At 38.1% G+C, this 18609-nt stretch overlaps 2 protein-coding genes across 8 annotated transcripts in view; both read left to right on the forward strand.

The window, feature by feature from the left end:
- The first annotated feature begins 1042 nt into the window (after positions 1-1042).
- On the forward strand, positions 1043-12208 carry wdr1 (WD repeat domain 1). Its single transcript, XM_008409513.3, has 15 exons — positions 1043-1153; positions 2433-2554; positions 3017-3107; positions 3198-3345; positions 3522-3702; positions 5384-5461; positions 6392-6472; positions 6825-7058; positions 7382-7469; positions 8634-8790; positions 8997-9081; positions 9179-9289; positions 9420-9593; positions 9679-9823; positions 11436-12208. The coding sequence occupies exons 1-15, from the start codon at positions 1138-1140 to the stop codon at positions 11540-11542; spliced, it is 1818 nt and encodes a 605-aa protein (XP_008407735.1). The 5' UTR covers positions 1043-1137; the 3' UTR covers positions 11543-12208.
- Positions 12209-15218: 3010 nt separating this feature from the next.
- Positions 15219-18609, forward strand: part of slc2a9l2 (solute carrier family 2 member 9, like 2) — a 124575-nt gene continuing 121184 nt past the window's right edge. For 2 of the 7 annotated variants that reach the window (XM_008409515.3, XM_081607351.1), the window contains exon 1: positions 15219-15757. The gene's annotated coding sequence lies outside the window, so the exon portion shown is untranslated. The other 5 variants (XM_008409518.3, XM_081607352.1, XM_008409519.3 and 2 more) reach the window with 5 other exon arrangements.

Raw genomic sequence — 18609 nt, forward strand, 5'->3', positions numbered from 1 at the left:
GTCAGAAGACTCAAAGAGCTCAGGAGATGGATGAGTTGGTCTGATCAGCTTCCATTTCTGTCCTGAAAAAAAATCTTCCTCACACCATGATGTTGCCTCCATCTTGAATGAAGTGTTCAGGAGATGTGCAAGGTTTTCCGCCTCACATGGAGACCAAAACACTTAAGTTTGGGTCTCCTTTGATTAGATACTTCTTCCACATGTTTGCTGTGTCCCCCACATGGCTTCTTAGCTGAAAACAGGTGAAAAAAATGACAGATTATTTTCATATTGAGCTTGATGACCTAACAAAGAAGATTATTATTATCCATCTTTTAAGATGAATATGTCACAGCAAAACTGACTTAAAATTTAATATCATCATTGTAACAATATATTTGCTTCTGTTGATCCTCACTCTGAAATTATCCTAACCCATATAGGTCAGGGGGATTACCAGTCCTATTCCAGGCTGGTGATGCTTTCTACTGACAGAATGACATAATATATTTTAAAAACCCTCTCCTGAAAAAGTAGTTGATGCATATAACTCTAGGACAATTGTTAAGCTCTTTGTTATTGGCAAATTTAGATAATTAGATAATTTTCCCCGCAGTAATCCAATGTCAATATTCCCTAGCTCTGGGTAGTCATTTTTGACAGGAAAATTCTGTCGCATACTATGTTGTGTATGAATTTAATCGGGTTTTTATCATTAATAATTTGTAGTTAAGAGTTTTTCTGCTCTCTTGGATTCTCAAAGGAGTTGGTTTCTTTGTTTGCTACAATACATAATTAAATAAATGTGTCCTACAACAAACATGTTCTGTGAACAGAAATTAGGACACAGGAAGCTGCTATTGAGAATAACCTTTCACCTTTGCTTTATCAACGTTGGTCATAAATTGCCCTGGAGCTTAAAAGACCATATTTAGGTGAAATTTATCCAAATCGCTGCAGCGCACCGCTACTGGCTGACAGCTGCAGCGCATGATCTAAGTTTACCATATATGGGCAAAGCCAGGCAGAGCGAGAGCTGGGGCCGCTTCCGTGTTTGTGTGATTAGGCAGGGCATTGCACTCAGCCGGAGGAGCGTCTCTGTCTCCACAGATTCATTCATTGAAAAGACTAACGATAAGCTTAAGGCCAACAGGAATAATGCCATTTGAACTGAGTAAGTCTGCGCCGCCTTATGACAAAAGCTGAGTTAAACTGAGCGAAAAATAATGCTTTGAAGCAAAATTTAGAGTGCAGTGTCGGCTAGTCGTCCAGGTAGTTCCCGGCTAGCTAGCTAGCTAGCCTCGCCCATTCTTGTGGTTTTCTTTTTGACATTTAAGTTTTTCCAGATGAAAATGAAAAACAAGTTAAAGTCACGTCTGACTGCCGTGGCTTGCTGGGAAAATATCCTGGCTCTGTTTTCACTCTCTAATGGTTTGTTTTAGTAAAAGTTAGCGTCAGCTAGCGGAGCTTTAACGAAACAAATAGGAAATAGTTCAGCTCACGTCGTGTTGTTGTGACATGTTCAGACAGGAGCTGTCAGACGAGACGTGGCTGCTTCAACACACCGTTTCACACACAAGTGTCACATTTTACTGGTGCGAACCAAAAGAAACGTATCTAAAATTGTTATTGTGGCTTGCGAAAATCTGATCGGTGCACCAGCCTGTCCTCAGTTGCTGACATCCGATAATTCTCAATGGGTCTTTCACTGCCCGGTTATTGATTTATGACATTGCGAGCTTTTAATTTAGTTACAGCAACCAAAAATTGATCAGAAATTAATGCAGTTTTATTGACGGTGGCATTTCTTGTTCAGATAGTATGATAAACGTGTTTATTTTCTTTCTCGTGTTTTGGTTTAACCCTGTGCTAACTTGAAACATGCAATCGAATCTTACTAAGACAGCTCGGATTTTTGTATTCCTATATGTCTAAAACTTATTCTCGCTCTAGCAGCTTTATACTTTTATGCATTTATTCCATAATTCTCCATCTTCAAGTTATTAGAGTGAAGTTGGGTACTACAGTAAGCTTTAGATGTGAGTTTTCAACTTTTCTTTTTATGAGGATAAAAGAATATAGGATTAAAATATAATTTTCTTGAAGTGAACCGTTATTTATAATGGGAATAGTGTGGTTAAAACTATGTGGGATAGCGGTGGCTGTGCATAAGGGTTTTACTAATATTAAAAATGACAAACTAGACATTTTAAACTGTCTTTAGCTAGTTCTGTTGGTGGTTAGCAATACTAAAACACTAGTTTCTGCATGTATTCACTGGATGAGGTAGATCCTTCCCTGAAGTCCAAGATTTCCAAAATGCTGTCAGCATTTCCAAATCCAGCGTTTTCCAGTTGCAGACAGTTCCCGAAATATAAAATGAAGATCACAAAGGGGAAGTTCTCAACCAATCTCTTGTGAGCGTGTAACATTTATTTATTTTTCTTCTTCAGAGCATGTTTTTGCCAGCCTCCCCCAGATGGAGAGGGGAGTTGCGAAAGTAATTGGTGGCGATCCCAAAGGAAACAACTTCCTCTACACCAACGGCAAGTGTGTCGTCATACGAAACATCGAGGTAATTGCTTTTCTCATTAAGCCTTACTAATGAATGATGTTGGTTTGTGCATTGTGTGGGTTTGTTTTAACAATTCACAATCTTCTGTTTACAGTACGCTGTGAAGTAAATCAGAAGTATCTTTAAGCTTGGTTTGTTTTCTGTCTACAATGCGATGCTGCAGTTGCTTGTACTCCAGAATCCTGCTCTGTTTGATCACTCTGCTTTCCGATGGTGCTCTTGAACACTGGTTTAACCAAAATAAGTGTAACTTTTGTATTGACTTGGTTTTGCTCAAGACTGACCCCGGTGTGTATTAAATGGGGTACAATAAAATAAAAATAACATCAGTTTCCTCTGTTCATCAAACCACATTTATTGCAAGTTCTTGTCATTCTATCAGTGGGTTAGATCGACCTTTTTATTAAGAAGCATCGTCTGTCCAACTGTCAAACTATGTGATATTTTGTTTTTTAATTCAAGAATCCAGCAATTGCGGACATTTACACTGAGCATGCTCATCAAGTTACTGTCGCCAAGTACGCCCCCAGTGGCTTCTACATTGCATCTGGAGGTATAGATCCCTTTTAGACACTTCTACCTACAAATCTATTTTGTACTGTGAATTAGCTGTTTTTAACAAAAACTTATTCCGGCCTCTCAGATGTATCAGGGAAGATCCGTATCTGGGACACCACCCAGAAGGAACACATGCTCAAGTACGAGTACACCCCCATTTCAGGGAAAGTCAAGGACATTGCCTGGACAGAGGACAGCAAGAGGATTGCGGTTGTAGGCGACGGACGAGAGAAGTAAGAGTCAAAAGTTTTGTATCTGTGAATTTTATAATGCGATCAAACATGGTTAAAGATGTCTCTAAATGTCCGTTATGCTGTTGTGTAAAATATGGAAACCATCCAGCCAAACAACCTCTCTGTTCTGCGACCCACAAGCCAGAAAAGCTGAGTGCGTCTGTCTCCTGTTGTAGGTTTGGTGCAGTGTTCTTGTGGGATTCAGGCTCGTCAGTGGGAGAGGTTTCTGGCCATGCAAAATTAATCAACAGTGTAGACATAAGACAGAAACGCCCCTACCGCCTTGCCACTGCCAGCGACGACACCTGCGGCTCTTTCTTTGAGGGACCTCCCTTCAAGTTTAAATTCACGCTAAGGGTATGGCTTTTTTTTAATTGTTTTTTTTTTTTTTAATCTTCAGTATTTGAATTCAATTTTTTTGTAAAGGAATATTTGTGCTGACCACAGCATTTGGGGTAATTGAGTTTTTTTTTTTTCTTTTTTACATTAAACTCCAGAAATGGGCAAATTTCTGAAATGTCCTCAACCTGAATTCTGATCGGTTGACTTTGTTTTATGCTTTCAATAACTTTAAGCTGCCAGTCATTTAGTGCTGCTTACTCATGTCAAAGCTGTCACACCCTGCTGGCTTTTAACAGTGTTGCCTTGTGTAGCTGCTTCCACATTATATAACCACCATCCCACTCAAATGCTTGGGGCGTGTTTGGCCAAATTAATAAATTCAAGCCTCTCATTTCTTTCAGCATTCTGTCTTCTTTTCTCTCAGTAAACATTCCCTGTCTTAAATTTGCAATCTAAATTGCATTTTTCCCCAAATTATATACGCGTTATTTGCTTAAACTGTATTGAATTCAGATTATGCAGGTAATTGGTCTTCCAGTCACGCTCCTCCCATGGTTTTCTTATCGGTCTAAACACCAGCCACAGGAAGCTAATTTGGATTTTCTATTCCGTCATATGAAACCCCAGTTTTCACCAGCAAACGTGAACTTAAATAAGGAAGAACCTACTTCCTGCTTGCCATGAGAAAGACGGCTTCATTCAATTTTACAAATGCATATTGTTTTGAATGATGCTTGCCTGCAACCGCATATGAGAATGCATAGCTGTTCCTGACTCTTTGCAAAAACACTCCAACAAACTAATTGCTAATTGTCTGTATCCATAAATGACAGATTGACAGCAAGTGTCAATATAACAAGACATTTTTCTCATGTTACAAGTTAATCTATCTGCCAATAGATCTAACAGTTTTTCATCACTATTAAGGATTTATTTACTTAACGAGCCTCTATCTTGCTGGAAAGTTACTTTTGTCTTATTTCAAATTTAATAAGATATTTGCACTAGAAACTAGACCAAGAATATTTGGTAAGATTTTGTTTCTGCAGTGTGTAAATCTACTTGGCCTTCTGAAAAATGTGTAGCTGGAACTAAAAAGCAGACCTGTCTAGATGTTCAAGGAAATAAGTTCCTTTTTTAAAAATTGGTTCTCTGCTTCCTCTGACTTAATTTGAAATGACTCGCTGATGCTGCGGAAAAAAAATGTTTGCTTCTCTTTCAGTGAGGATGACGGAATATATTTTGTCAGCACAGCTCTGTAGTGTGTGTGTGTATATATATTAGTGTGTTCACAGATCAGAAAAAGATGGGGAATTTCAAATTATTAGCAATCTAGTTACTGATCAAGGAAGATCAAAATGAATGTCTAATTTCAACCATCAATTTTACTAGTCGGAACTCTTAAATTGTTAGTGAGCTTTTGTAAAGGGGACTTGAGAGAAAAAATTTATTTTTGTCCACATTCTGTGACTTATTCCTTACAAGTTCAATGGCTAAGTATTAACTATGTACATAAAGTCAAAGTAATGTAGCCCACTTTAAACGGCACCATTTTTTGAATTTTTAAATATTTTTTCAAAATATTTTTGTGCATTAAACCTTGTTCAACTTGCTATTTAAGTAACAAGTCGTTTTTTTTGTTTGTTTTTTTTCCCCTTTTCTCTTCTTCCCACTCCGGTCTCCCCTGTGACTGCAGGACCACAGCCAGTTCGTCAACTGCATTCGTTTCTCTCCAGATGGAAGTCGATTAGTCACAGCTGGAGCTGATGGTCAGGTCAGTGGCAAAATGCAGACTGTGGGTATGCAATTACACAAAGGCAAATCAGAATACTAACATCATCTAATCAAAGTACAAGACTGTGTTTTTTTTTTTTTTTTTTTTTTTCTCCCTTGTAGAAAAGCTTCATGGAGTGTACTGCAGTTGATCTAATCAAACTACACTATAGATATTTTGCCAAACTGTAAAATCTTGCAGAGAATACATTTTAATTGACTTCAAACATGACTGCTTTATTAAACTTAAACCGGTATTTATACCTTTGTGCAAACTTGTGGAAATAGTTAAAGAATTGAAAGTTTAAAATTAAAGTGAAACATACTCATGTTTCTGCATATAAAACTGAGGAAGGAAGTTTAGACGTGTGACAGAGCAGTTTTAAAGAAGTGGTCAGGCCAGTGAGCAAGTCGAGCCAAAGATGTTTTCTGAAATGAGTAAGGAGAATTAAAAAGGCATCTGGAGAACACAACCACTCTTAATCTAAGCAGTTCTGTGGTATTTTCCTTTTTAATGTGTAGTTTTAAACCTGGGGGATCTGCTGCCACACTGATTTGGTTTAGTAGTCTGTGATGGCTGGTGTCATGAAAAGTTGAATTCCAGAGTTTATCAATTATGGTTCTGATTATTTTTCTTTTAAAGTAACCCCAGTTTTTGTTCTGATTCACATAACCCATCACATTTTTACTGCCCTGAAGGAGACAAAACTGTTAGTTCCCAGCCATGTGGCCCCTATTCAGGCTTTGCTACTTGCTTGCAGTAATAAATGGTTTAGCTGTTAATAAGTTATCTTGATATAAATATTAAGCTCAACTTTCTTTGTTCTAAACTAGCTTAAATTGTAACCGAGTTCTTCAGAGAATGACTTGTACAAAATTCAAACTTGATTTAAAAATTAAAAGGATGTTTTGACTTCTTGTTTACCTGCAGATATTCGTCTACGATGGAACAACTGGTGAACGCGTCGGCTCACTGGGTGGAGAAAAAGCGCACAAAGGAGGAATCTACGCTGTAAGTACTTGAGATTTTGAACCAAACTACTGTAGCAACACAAAATGAGAAACACGATGTCTGCACTTTAATGCAAGTCAGGTGACAGGTTTAATTTGATTAGATGTGTAAGCTTTTTGTCAGAGCTTATGTTCCAGGCCTGCCAGGCTGTACACAAAGTATTTGAAACATGAATAGCTCATTTCCTAGTCAAATTATGGAGCACGTTTCCTAAGACTGCCTCTCTTCCTCTTCAAAGTCAATGTTTGTTATTCCCTCTGCCCCAATGACTGTGCTTTCCTAGTGACAGACCACAGTAACATTGTTTTTAATAAAAATAGTCTTTTCTTAACCTCTGCTTCATGTCATGCAGCTCAGCTGGAGCCCTGACAGCTCCCAGCTGATCTCTGCCTCGGGGGATAAGACCGTGAAGCTCTGGGATGTTGGCGCAGGAACGGCCGTCACCACCTTCAATATGGGCTCCGACGTGAGCGACCAGCAGCTGGGCTGCTTGTGGCAGAAGGACCACCTCCTCAGCATCTCTCTGTCGGGATACATCAACTACCTGGACAAGAACAACCCTGACCGGCCCATTCGCACCATCAAGGTCAGACTGCAGTTTATGAATGTTGTGTGTGTATATATATATATATATATATATTTATATTGCCAATTCTGTAAGTGGTAGCAAGGAGGCTAAGAGTTTTCTCCATATTGCCAATAGCTGTTGATTTTAATAGATCTCTTGATCCAAGTTGAGTAATTGTTGCACAGAGTGGTTAAAACGAATTTAACAAATTTAAGAACTTAGCTGCCTGATCCAGTCTGAAATGCGTGCATAGCTTTTCCATAAACTCTGGAGTGACCTTCCAGGGTAAATTTGTGCCAAGTTAATTTAGTGTATGCTCTAAAGTTGATCTCTGTTTGCAGGGTCACACAAAGTCCATCCAGTGTCTGACGGTTCATAAAGGCGACGGTCGATCATACATCTACTCTGGGAGTCATGATGGACACATCAATATCCTTACATGGTCCGTGAAGGTGACTCCGGTAAACAAAATTGGGAGTTTCTGCAGCGTCATAAGAGATTTTACTTTAATCTCGGCGGAAGATCTTGAAATGCAGTTGGTTTAATACGAGGTATTCTAAGAGTTTACAATTGTAGTTTTTAAGAAATGTGCTGGCAGCGTTCACATGTTGTAGTTTGTGACTGTTTCATCTGGAAATCCAGCTTTCCACATGAACTTGTGAATGAATCTTCATGGTGAAACGTTAACATGAACTCATACTTTTCTTTAAATAAGGTCTAATTCACTGGTCTGAACAAGTTTGTGAATCATTGGTGACAAGTTGTTTGAAGAGGCTTCTTAAAGCACTAAACTGTACATTTAAGAGCTGCTGTTAATTCTTAGTTTTTATTTCAAGTTCCAAAGCCAAATGAATTTGAAAGGTTTTTTTTTTTTTTTTAACCAATTGTGTACAACTGGATGATGTGTTCAGACTGACATTCATCATGAAGCTGTAACTCATGTTGGCTCAGGCCGGTTCATTTTTCTCACTAGAAAGTCTGCTTTTCACTACTGCAGTTAATTTCCACTTTGCCTTTCCATTTCATCTTTCAGCTCTTCCACTTGGATATACTCACATGAGCGTGCTGTGAATTAAATTTTAAAACTAATCTGGCTTAACTAATCTGCCCATAAATTTCCTGTTTGAGTTGTTGGATTGCTTTTAGGAGACTTTAGTAGCTCACTAAGGTGGATTTGACAGAAATATGCATTATTGGCCTAATCAGCTGTTGATTATTTAAATATGGCAGACATTATAGCCAGTTTTGGTCAAAGCAAGTTAATTATTTTCAAAGGATTATGGTAAATATAAAGTTGTTTCTTTCCTTCACAATGCAGGAAGTAAAATCTGAGCGCTCTTTTCCAAAGCATTTTCACACTTTGATTAATTTGATACTTTCAATGACGATGGCTTAAGCAACTACATCTTATTCCTTGAAATGCTTCCTTGTTGGTAATGTGGACTATAGATCAAGTCACTTGCAAGCAGATCTTTTCTGTTTGTCAAAACGGGAACCAGAGATTTGGTTAAAGTGTACTGCAGGATGCATATTGACTTTTATTTAAAAAGGGTCAAAAATATCAGTATGTGATTTCTTTAACTCCTGTTTCACATTACTGGGATGCAGAAACTGGTGAGAATGACAGTTTCTCAGGTAAAGGCCACAGTAACCAGGTGAGCAAGATGCAGGCGGATGAAGCCAATGACCTGGTGACGTGCAGCATGGATGATACGCTCCGTTACACAAGCCTCAGCAAGAAAGAGTACAGGTATGGACTGTTTTTCCTCAAGTTATTCTAAAATTTAGTTTTTTGTTTTTTTAGAAGGTCCCCTGCAGTTTTTAGCATCTTCATATACAGACAGTAGCATGCATTTAAGGGAAACGCACATCTTGTTTGAATCATGTTCGTACGCCAATGTTACAATGTTGGGTGTAGCGGTTTCCCTCTAACAATCCTGTCTGCTGGCTTTGCAGTGCCTCTGATGTGGTGAAGATGGACTCCCAGCCTAAGAGTGTCTCCGTATCAGGAGGGTTCACTCTGGCTGTGTGCATCGGTCAGGTAATGTCCTCTGCTTTTGGCTGTGGTTGCCTTCAAACTCATTGTTTTAGTTACCTTTAGGACTAGTGTGATTACATTTTATTTTTGTTCTTCTTAGCTGGTCTTGCTGAAGGACAAGAAGAAAGTCTTCACATTGGACAATCTTGGCTACGAAGCAGAGGTCGGGGTCATCCATCCTGGTGGCACCACTGCTGCGGTTGGTGGAAACGTGAGTGGAAATCTTCTTAGAAAAGATGCTTTGCTGCTTCTGAGAATGCTTTTAGATTTGTGTGGTTTTAATCACCGTACCATTTTTATCAGATCTTGTCATTACTTTTTAAAATGTTTCCCGTCTACAGGATGGAAAAGTCCACCTCTACTCGATTCAAGGCAACACGCTGAAGGACGAGGGTAAAACTCTCGAGAATAAAGGGTCCATAACTGACATGGCCTACTCCAGTGATGGAGCCTACTTGGCTGTCATCGATGATAAGAAGGTCGCTACGGCCTACTCTGTGGCAGACGGCTACTCGGTAAAACTGGTTTTATTCCGCAAAGCTGAGTTAGTCTTTCAGTATGGGTTGTTAATTTAAATACTGCTTTTTTTTCTCCCTCCAGGTAAAAAATGAGTTTTATGGGCATCATGCCAAACCAGTGAGTCTGGCCTGGTCACCTGACAATGAGCACTTTGCAACCGGTGGGATGGACATGATGGTTTACATCTGGACCGTTGGTGATGCAGACACAAGGATCAAACTTCCCGGTTAGTGAGAAACCTGCAAACCTAAGCATGCCAGTCTCATGCATGCATGCAATATTTTTTTTATACCGTTTTAATAAATATATATTTTTTGCTAACTTTAAGCTGCACACTTATTTTAATTCGGAGGTTTAACTAGTTATTTGCACACATATGAACATTTGCTGTTTAGCTTTGCATTAAAGGATTAAACGATCAGCTCCTTAAATGGAACCACTGTTGCGTATTTTACTGCAAAACAAATAAAAATTCAAATGATTACTCTGCTCAGATTTCTTGCTGCACTTTTTACAAGCTGTGTTTCAGTGATTTAGTTGTGCCACGTTATTGGCCTTGTCTTAATCTGCTGGTTTAAATCGCAAATTTGTATTCAGATGTTCTGCAAGTACAAAGCTGATTTTTATGGTCAGACTACGGATCTTATTGCTTGCAACAACTTTGTCAAAGGTGTAAAGGCAAATTATTTGGCATCATAAATTGAGTTTGCATGACAAATGATAGCATAGCGTCATGTTACCTTGATGTTTTGCGGCTCCAGCCTGTGAATAGCACAAGGAGTGCTTGGCAAGCAAAATAACCCGCAGAGTAAATTCTGCAAGCTCACACGTTTCTCCATGTATCTATAAAGCTGCGTGTAGTCACTGAAGGAACATTTATTAGGTTCCTATAGAAACTTTCACAGCTTTAAAAATAACTTTTATAAAGCAGGCATTTGTAGTCTGGCTTGCAGCAGACCACTTTATTCATTAAACACCTTTTAAAACGAACAAGACAGACCAGTGTGCATTTATAAAACCAAACCTAAAAGGAACACAAAGACAAGTCGAGTATAAAATGAATCGACCAAAGAGTAAATAAAATAACTCACAATTTTCTCATTGATTGTACCAATTCGTGTTTTTTTTTTTTTTTTTTTTTGCCATATTATTGGCACTGGTTGAAGGTCAGCATGGGAGGCTGACTTAAGAGGAAAAATGGTAATCAAAGTGCAAATTTAGAAAAGCATAGATTACTACTTCAGAGTTGCTTTCAACCAGAATAAAAACACAAGTTGCTTTTATTGGCTCTAGTTGCCAAAACTAGAGCACTTTGGCAAGTTCTAGGTCTAAATGTCATGACTCAAGTTCAGGACTTTGTTGTTGTAGTTTTTTTCCCCCCCCAATTAAAAACTGTTTGATACAGAATTCCTCGAACTAAGACTTTAAAAAAATTGGAAAAACTTGGAAAAATAGCCAATGATGTTTGTTCTGGTTTTGAATATAGTTATTGTCCGACCTGCAGCATTAAACCCGACCCAGGACAAATATTCACCTGGGTGTAAAATGATTTTCCCCTAAAGATGGAAGAAAGTTTGCGTTTTTTCCTCCAGGCTCTAAAAGGGCATTCTTCTTTGATTTTTAGTCAGATTGATTTAATCATGTTTTTTTTTTTTAAGGCTTTATTATGGAGCTAAAACACCACAAAAACTAGGATTTTCTGTAGAACCCACAGGATCAAGATGCTATTACCATAACTGATCGGACTGAATTAAAGAAAAGATTTACTAAACTGTGACGGCATGTTTCTTTGTTACGCTGGCCTTTTTTGTAATGGGTTTTTCTTACACTATCTGCAGATGCTCACCGTTTGCACCATGTCAGCAGCCTGGCCTGGATCGACGCTCACACTCTAGTCACCACCTCCCACGATGCCACTGTCAAGCAGTGGACAATTAAATACTGAGCTGCAAGCAAAACATTCACATCTCCAGGGACAAGGACTACTGTAGAATTCAAGCTTTTCTTTTCTTTTTTTTTTCTCTCCCCTTAATGTACTGTTAAGCATCAAAACTTTGGTCTTTGCTGTCTGTAACATCTGATTTGTAAATGGTTATGCTAGTGATGGCGTCCAGAAAACAGTTTTAACACAATTAACGCAAGTCTACACGCAGGTGAAATGTTGAATTATGAAATGTAACCACGAGTGCTTTTACAGCTCTACATGGATGCAAACGTGTTTGTAATCATTCCATAGTTTACTAAAATGCTTTTCTGTGCATTGGGCCCTTTTAAAGAGGAACAATGAGCTTTTTACCAGAACAGAACATGTTTCAATGAAATAAAACCTTTTGGTTACATTCCTGAAATGAATTGGTCCCTGCAGCAGATGTGCATTTTTTTTTTTACATTTTTATTTTTTTTGTCAACATTCAGACTTTGACTTTCTGATCTTTGGGATCGGAAGCATTAAGGAAGTGAGAGAACAAGGAATACAATCAGAATGCTGTCTTTTCTGTTAGGTCTTGTTAGTGTTTAGCATGTCTCGCTTTTTTTAAATGTCTTTATGAATCGGTGTCTAAAGAAAAACTTGGTTCATTAATTATGATAATAAAAGGTAACTTTTTATGCATTCATCTTCTCACGCATTACTCAACACTTTAATGCAGACAACATACACATGTTCTTCATGCCATAACATTTTGCCAACTGCAAATAATCCCTTTTGTCTTGAAGCTATGAGCCATTTGTGAAAACTTTTCTTCAAAAAGAGTCTATGATCCTCTGAGGTGGCTCCTGAAGTACTGATTGCAGCTGAAGTTCATGCCTTTTAAATGAGATTTGGTTTTGAATCCTCTCAAAACAGATTTTCTAGTGTTTTTCTTCAGTTCAACTTTCCAATATGACCCTCTGCCCCCAGCATCTTTAATTTCTGCAACTTGTATAACTGATCAGTACTTTCCTCCTGATCTGTATTAAGAATCCATTTTACACAATTACAAAATCAAATTGTGTAATTTGATTTTGAGAAACTGGTTAGCTGCAGGTCTTCAAAATGTAGCAGAACTAAACTCTTGAAATGTCTTCAAAGTATGTGAATTTAACTTTTTTAATTTACCTAAAACATTTTCTGTAACCACTGCTTTAACCTAACATTCCTCATGCTATATTCATGTTAATTAACCAGACCCAGCAGGAGAAACTTCTGCAAACTTTTGAACTGGAGTCATTTGTAAACCCAGATGTGTGCAGATGTTTTAGGAATGCAAACTTGAGTGCTTCCATGTTTTGATCTACAAATAACGAAGCCTGAATATTTTATTGATAAATTGCTTTCACTCCAGTTTTACTTTTGCTAGAAAACATTGTTTTTTTTTGGGTGGGACTCTTATTCAACAGCACTCTGAACATTAGATATCGTATCAATGACATCCTTTATCTTTATTTACCTGAGCTGCTTGATAAAACTTTATAGATGCAGGGATTTAATGACTCAAGTCGATTTCAAAAGCTTCATAAACGTGTATTGCCACAATCCCTATCGGATCGAGAGGAAACAAAAGATTATCTCACATTTACAGCACCTACCATTGACATTTAACCCAGTGAGTACTGATGACTCTGTATTTACACCGCTGTCATTCTAAACGCAGTAGTAAGCACAGTGAAAGGTGCACGGTAGACAAATGTTTTATCATTGCAGCATAAATTTCCACCCCCGTCTAAATTTTACAATGTGATAAGATGTTCATGGAATCAAACTGTGTTTCGACATGATTGCTGCTCTGTGTGCTGTAAACTGGATACATCAATTTCATTTAGTCTAGACCAGTGTTTCTCAACCTTTTTTGGGCCAGCGCCCCCCCTAGCCTTTATCCAGGTCCCTCACCGCCCCCCACCAAAGAATTTGCAGGCTACTTTGCACTGACCATTATTTTATCATTAATATTACTATCACTATTGTAGATGTTTGGATTTTTATGCTTGCTTCTGTATTTATCATAAAAAATAATTTCCCAGAGAACAAAAAAGTCATGTGAATAGAAATTATTCTCACAGGTGTCTACGAAAAATGCAATGAACATTCAAGTTAAAATTGGTAGGCCTTGCAGCAGCCAATCAGAGTGGAAATAATATTCTTATTTTGTGCCATTTTCTAGTTGTTAAATATTCCACAAAATGACCAGATAAAAGATGTTCAATATGCCAGTTTAAACTTTGAACTATTTGCAAAAAGACTGAGCTCTGCAGCATTAAAACATGGATAGAACTGTAACTACATTAATCATAGCTCTTCTTCTCTTCAGTGTTTGTCAGTTTCTGTTGGTGCAGTTCTGTGCTGCCTTCAGGAGAATGGGACATCAGAGTATCATCCATAAAATTTCACCCACATGGCATTTATTGTTCAAACCAGAGCTTTCAGTGGAAAAATAAAAGTTCCAGGTCCTTTTAATGCCATACAAATATGAGACAGAAACATGGACTATATCTTTTTATATACCTGTTTATTGATTTATAGATTAATAGTTTTACTGGACAGAAATTACAAAGAACAAATCTGGTTCAAATCCTAATGAGTCAAATTGAAAGTGTCATGGAGTCATCAGCCTCATGACATTAACACTGACATGAAAAATAATATTGAAGAAATAAATATATCAAATCTAATTAAAAACATAAATAAGTGATAAGTTATTTACTGTTATTGTCTGTAAGATATATTTATTCTCAGTACTAGATGTGGTCTCAACAAACCCATGACATTTCAACAATATTATTTAACCTTTTATCTGGAAATAGTGTGTACCGCCCACGTTGAGAACAGCTAGTCTAGAGTTTTATTATATTCATGCACAATACAGGATCAAAGTAATTTTAGACTCTGATCTTTGATTTGTAATTGTGGAAGGAAACGCATTTAAAAAATGATTCGTTAGTTTGGGATTTTTTTTCTAAAATTGTGGATTTTTAAAACGAGAGGATAATGTAAAAGTCTTAGTATCTTGACAGATTTCTGCAGTCAACAAATGCAGCTGTAAGCTTTAGAAATACTCAAACAACTTTAACTTTGTCACAGGATTCAGCCCAGAGGACTTCCACTAGCTGCTGCAATAAATATTAAAATGCAGGCAAGAATAAGCAAGAACAGTCAAGATTTCCAAAGTTTTACGCTCAAACTTATTTCAGTTCAACCAAGAAATTTGTCACTGAAGAAAAACGAGACACACGTATCCTATAATATTAAGATAAAATCTTACTGTTGATCAATTTTCTTTCCTTACATTTTATTAAACTATTCTAATTTTAAGCTCCCTCCACACAGATTGAAATCAGGACACTGGCAAAAACAGCGTTTGACTGAAGTGGTGATGCACTGATCAACAGGCACAGACTAATATTTAATGCACGATATGCCTCACGGAAGTATGGTAGAAAACTTTTTTTTGTGCATTATGCAGTTTGAAAAACACATTTCAGCTGGAAAAATTTAGAATAAGTAGGAATAATTTGTTTATTTTTTAACCTTTGCAGTGTGCCTGGTGCTTGTCTCAGGAGGTGCAGCCTGGACACAGACAGTACAGACAACCTCACACACAAATAAGGGTGTTTATTTTTTATGGAGACCAATTAACCTGGTCATGTTTCCTGACTGGAAGCTTAGCTGCAAGACGACAGTGATAAATAACAATCAGAAATCAGTACAGAAAAAAATGAGCTGGGAGAAAAAAAAGATAAGTTTCCAAAACAGAACTGTTGAAATATCCCCAAAACAATGCAAAATTATGACCCTGGCAAATTGTGTTATCTCTGACGTAGCACTTGTCAGTATGTTCCTTGACGAAACAAACCTTTTGATACCAAACGAAAACACACGAGTGCCGCTCTCTTTCCTTTTTTTCCCTCTTTAGCGCAGTAGTAATTGTTGCTCAATGTGGAAAGCAGCTACAAGTTTGCCAAAAGGGTTGTACTGTTTATCTTAATAATATTTTTGCACAGTTTGCTGCCAGAGGAGACCCGGTAAAACAATCTGAGGAAGCTCAGCGCGTGAGCATCACTTCATGGTGGTCGAACCCGGATGTTCCCACAGCTCTCTGAAATAACTGAGTTGACTATCACCGCGGACTTGTGTTCAGAAGATGCCAACCTGGGAGTCCTCCAGCATTCTGCAAACATATAAAAGGCAAGTGGAATATTTATATTCGTGCTGCTGAAATGTAGAAGTTTGCTCTCACTGTATTCTGGAGAAATCAAATTATAGTTACAATTAAACCGTCATGCTTACATTGCAACTATTTATCAGGAATTAGACAATGGTCTGTGCTTATTAATGGATTTTTAAGCCCTCAATTATGCTAGCAGCAGTATCCTGCATAGTGTTAGCAGGGGAAATGATTTACTTAAATGTTACGTAGGTGGGCTCCCTCTGGTTACACCGTGTCTCTAATCGCATTTGCTTCAAATCCAGAGTCAGTAAATTAAGTTAGCCAGCTAGTTCTCATGTGATAATGCTGCCTTCTTAATTAGATTCCTACAGTGGTTTTTGTTTGGGGTTTCTACGGGACAGGGAGAGTCCAGGCAGCGGAAGGTATGAGCTTCCTTTTTCATGTTTTATACCTTTTTTTTATATTATCTTTTATTCAAATCTAGTTTTGTTCCACAGTCAACGAGTCTGTTGTCAAATGCCTTCGTCAGAGCTTCGGAGTTTGTCCTACAATTCACTAAAACGTTGTTTCTAGTGAATTGTAGGAGTCAGGGGCGCTCTGGCCGTCCAAGGGAAGTCAATGTTTAACTCCTAGCGTTTGACTTCACGAGCGCTGCTGCAGAAAGTAACGATGTCTGTGATTACAGACATGCGCTGTGGAAAGAAATTCAGTGCTGGCGGTCTTAGAACAAAAAAACACTGAGGCAGTCAAAGTTAGTGAAAACAACTTCTTTTAAATCTTTACTTTTTCTTGTGGGAAAACTGCAAACAGGACTTTTTATTTATTTATTTTATTTTTTTAGCATTTATATTCTTCTTTCCACTTCTCCAGAGTCCAGATTTGAGGACTAACAGTTGTCTAGTCAACAGATCCTCCGTCTCTTGGCTGCTTGTCTGATGCAAGTAGGTGACCATGCCTCAGTAGATTTTGCAGTTGCGGTGGCACATTTTATTTAGATCTATCAAGCTGTTTTTTCCTTCCACTTAGCAATTTTAGGCATCTTCTAGCTCATCTTAGATTCTTTAAAATAAATTGAAATTTAATGTAGCATGACAAAATGTGAAGGAACTTTAAGGTCGTGAATATTTTCTCAATGCCGTGTATAAAATAGAGCAGAATTAGATCACGTGAGCCGCCTTCTCGCTCAAAGTCTTGCCCTCACACTGAGTGTAACCCAAGACTGGTGTTACCTAGACTCCAGAGACGTCCCAGAGGAGCTGCCTCTCATTAGCTCTTGACAAGACAGACAACGACGACTCAGAACCTCACACCACATACAGTGCATGATGCTGACCTTTCTCTCTCCTGCTGCGTTCCCAGTGGAGAATTGTGGTTCACATGTTTGGCTGTGTGTCAGAGAACCTAATCTTTGTGGGACGGACAGAGAAGAAAGCAGCCATTGATCAGAAAAAAGTTGCCAGAGGAGAACGTTTTTATTTTTTTGTAGTTTTGCTGCTTTTCTGTAACAGCTCCACTCGCGCAGACGGATTGTTCTACTGATTTTCTAACATGTTTTGGTGGGATGACGGTGTGCATGTTGTCTTGACATGTTATCCTTTTGTTGTTTCTCTGCTCCGACCTGCAAGCCATCACTTTGTGCTCCTGATATAGTGACTGATCTGACTTCATTATTCCTGCAGACTAAACAGGAGCCTTTCTGCCAGCATGGCATTTGTTTGTTCATCCTTTAGGCCCTCACTGTTTTTTTCCCTCTGTGACAAAAGGCTCTTGGCACATGTTTTGCAAGGTAAGGGAACATGGACATCTGCACTAGGGCTTAATTATAGTGACTCTTGATTCAGCTATTGTTCTAATTTCCGACCCCAGTTTTTGCATGCATTAAAGAGAATTTATCATGTTTTTTCTTCAAGTCTGAGTCTCTGACAAAGGAGAAATGTTGCTTTAGTATCACTTGCAAGAAAAATGCTAATTATCCTTTGCATTTTGCTTTGTCTATTGACTTTAATCTACCAATGTTTTAAAAAAGACCTAGTGTCAAATAGATGGAAAAGTTCTTTCTGCAACCACATGGTTACATTTGACCTAAAACCAGATTATTGTTATGCTGGTCTGCTTATCTTCTTTGTGAAGAAGTCTTCTTAGTTTGTTCCTGGTCAAACTGATAAGTAGCTGGACAGCAACATGTCAGTCACACACAGAAAATAAAATACTTTCTGGATGGTGACTTTATAACTGACACTGCATTAAGTTTCTTCTTTTAGAGAGGTTGCGTGCTCCAGGGCTCATACGCTAATACTATTTTTGCAAGGATACTGTTAGGATCTCGGGTTGTTTGATTGGTGTTTTGATTCTTTTACTCTAGTTTAATCATTTTGTATTCCTTAGTTTCTTTTTTTATTAGATCAATCTTGTTTCTGTTTTTCACTATGTTTGTTTCTTGTGTGTGGTTATTCTTTGCTTCTCTAGTTTAATCATGTTTCTTAGGTATAGTTATTCTTTAGTGTTAGATTTATTTCCCAATTCCTTGTGTGCTCTCCCTCGCCCCCTGTGCCATTCTCTCTCTCTCTCTCTCTCTCTCTCTCTCTCTTTCTCTCTCACACCTGCAACCCATTAGCTCATCAGCCCAGGTCTTTTGTTCCAGCGGTCACCCTCACAGTATTTAAACCCATCTCCTGCTCACACTCTTTGCTGGTTCCTCCTGTTATTTTCCCAGTTTCTTCCCTGTGTTCCCTGCTGACTTTTTTTCTTGGATTTATGGTTTTTGTTCTGCTCTGGCTCCCTGTGTTCCCTGTGGGCTTTTTTTTTACCCCTGTAAGTTTTTGAAAAATGTGGTGTACATTTGTATTCACTATCTTGAGTCTATGCTTTT

This window comes from Poecilia reticulata, chromosome 5, assembly GCF_904066995.2.
Source record: "Poecilia reticulata chromosome 5, P_reticulata-male-v2, whole genome shotgun sequence".
Taxonomy (NCBI): Eukaryota; Metazoa; Chordata; class Actinopteri; order Cyprinodontiformes; family Poeciliidae; genus Poecilia; species Poecilia reticulata.

Bases quoted from the DNA above. Each gene is read 5' to 3' on its own strand.
- wdr1 (XM_008409513.3), top strand. The intron at 3,703-5,383 runs GTATGGCTTTTT...CTGTGACTGCAG, and splicing joins AGTTTAAATTCACGCTAAGG to GACCACAGCCAGTTCGTCAA. The intron at 7,059-7,381 runs GTCAGACTGCAG...CTCTGTTTGCAG, and splicing joins GGCCCATTCGCACCATCAAG to GGTCACACAAAGTCCATCCA.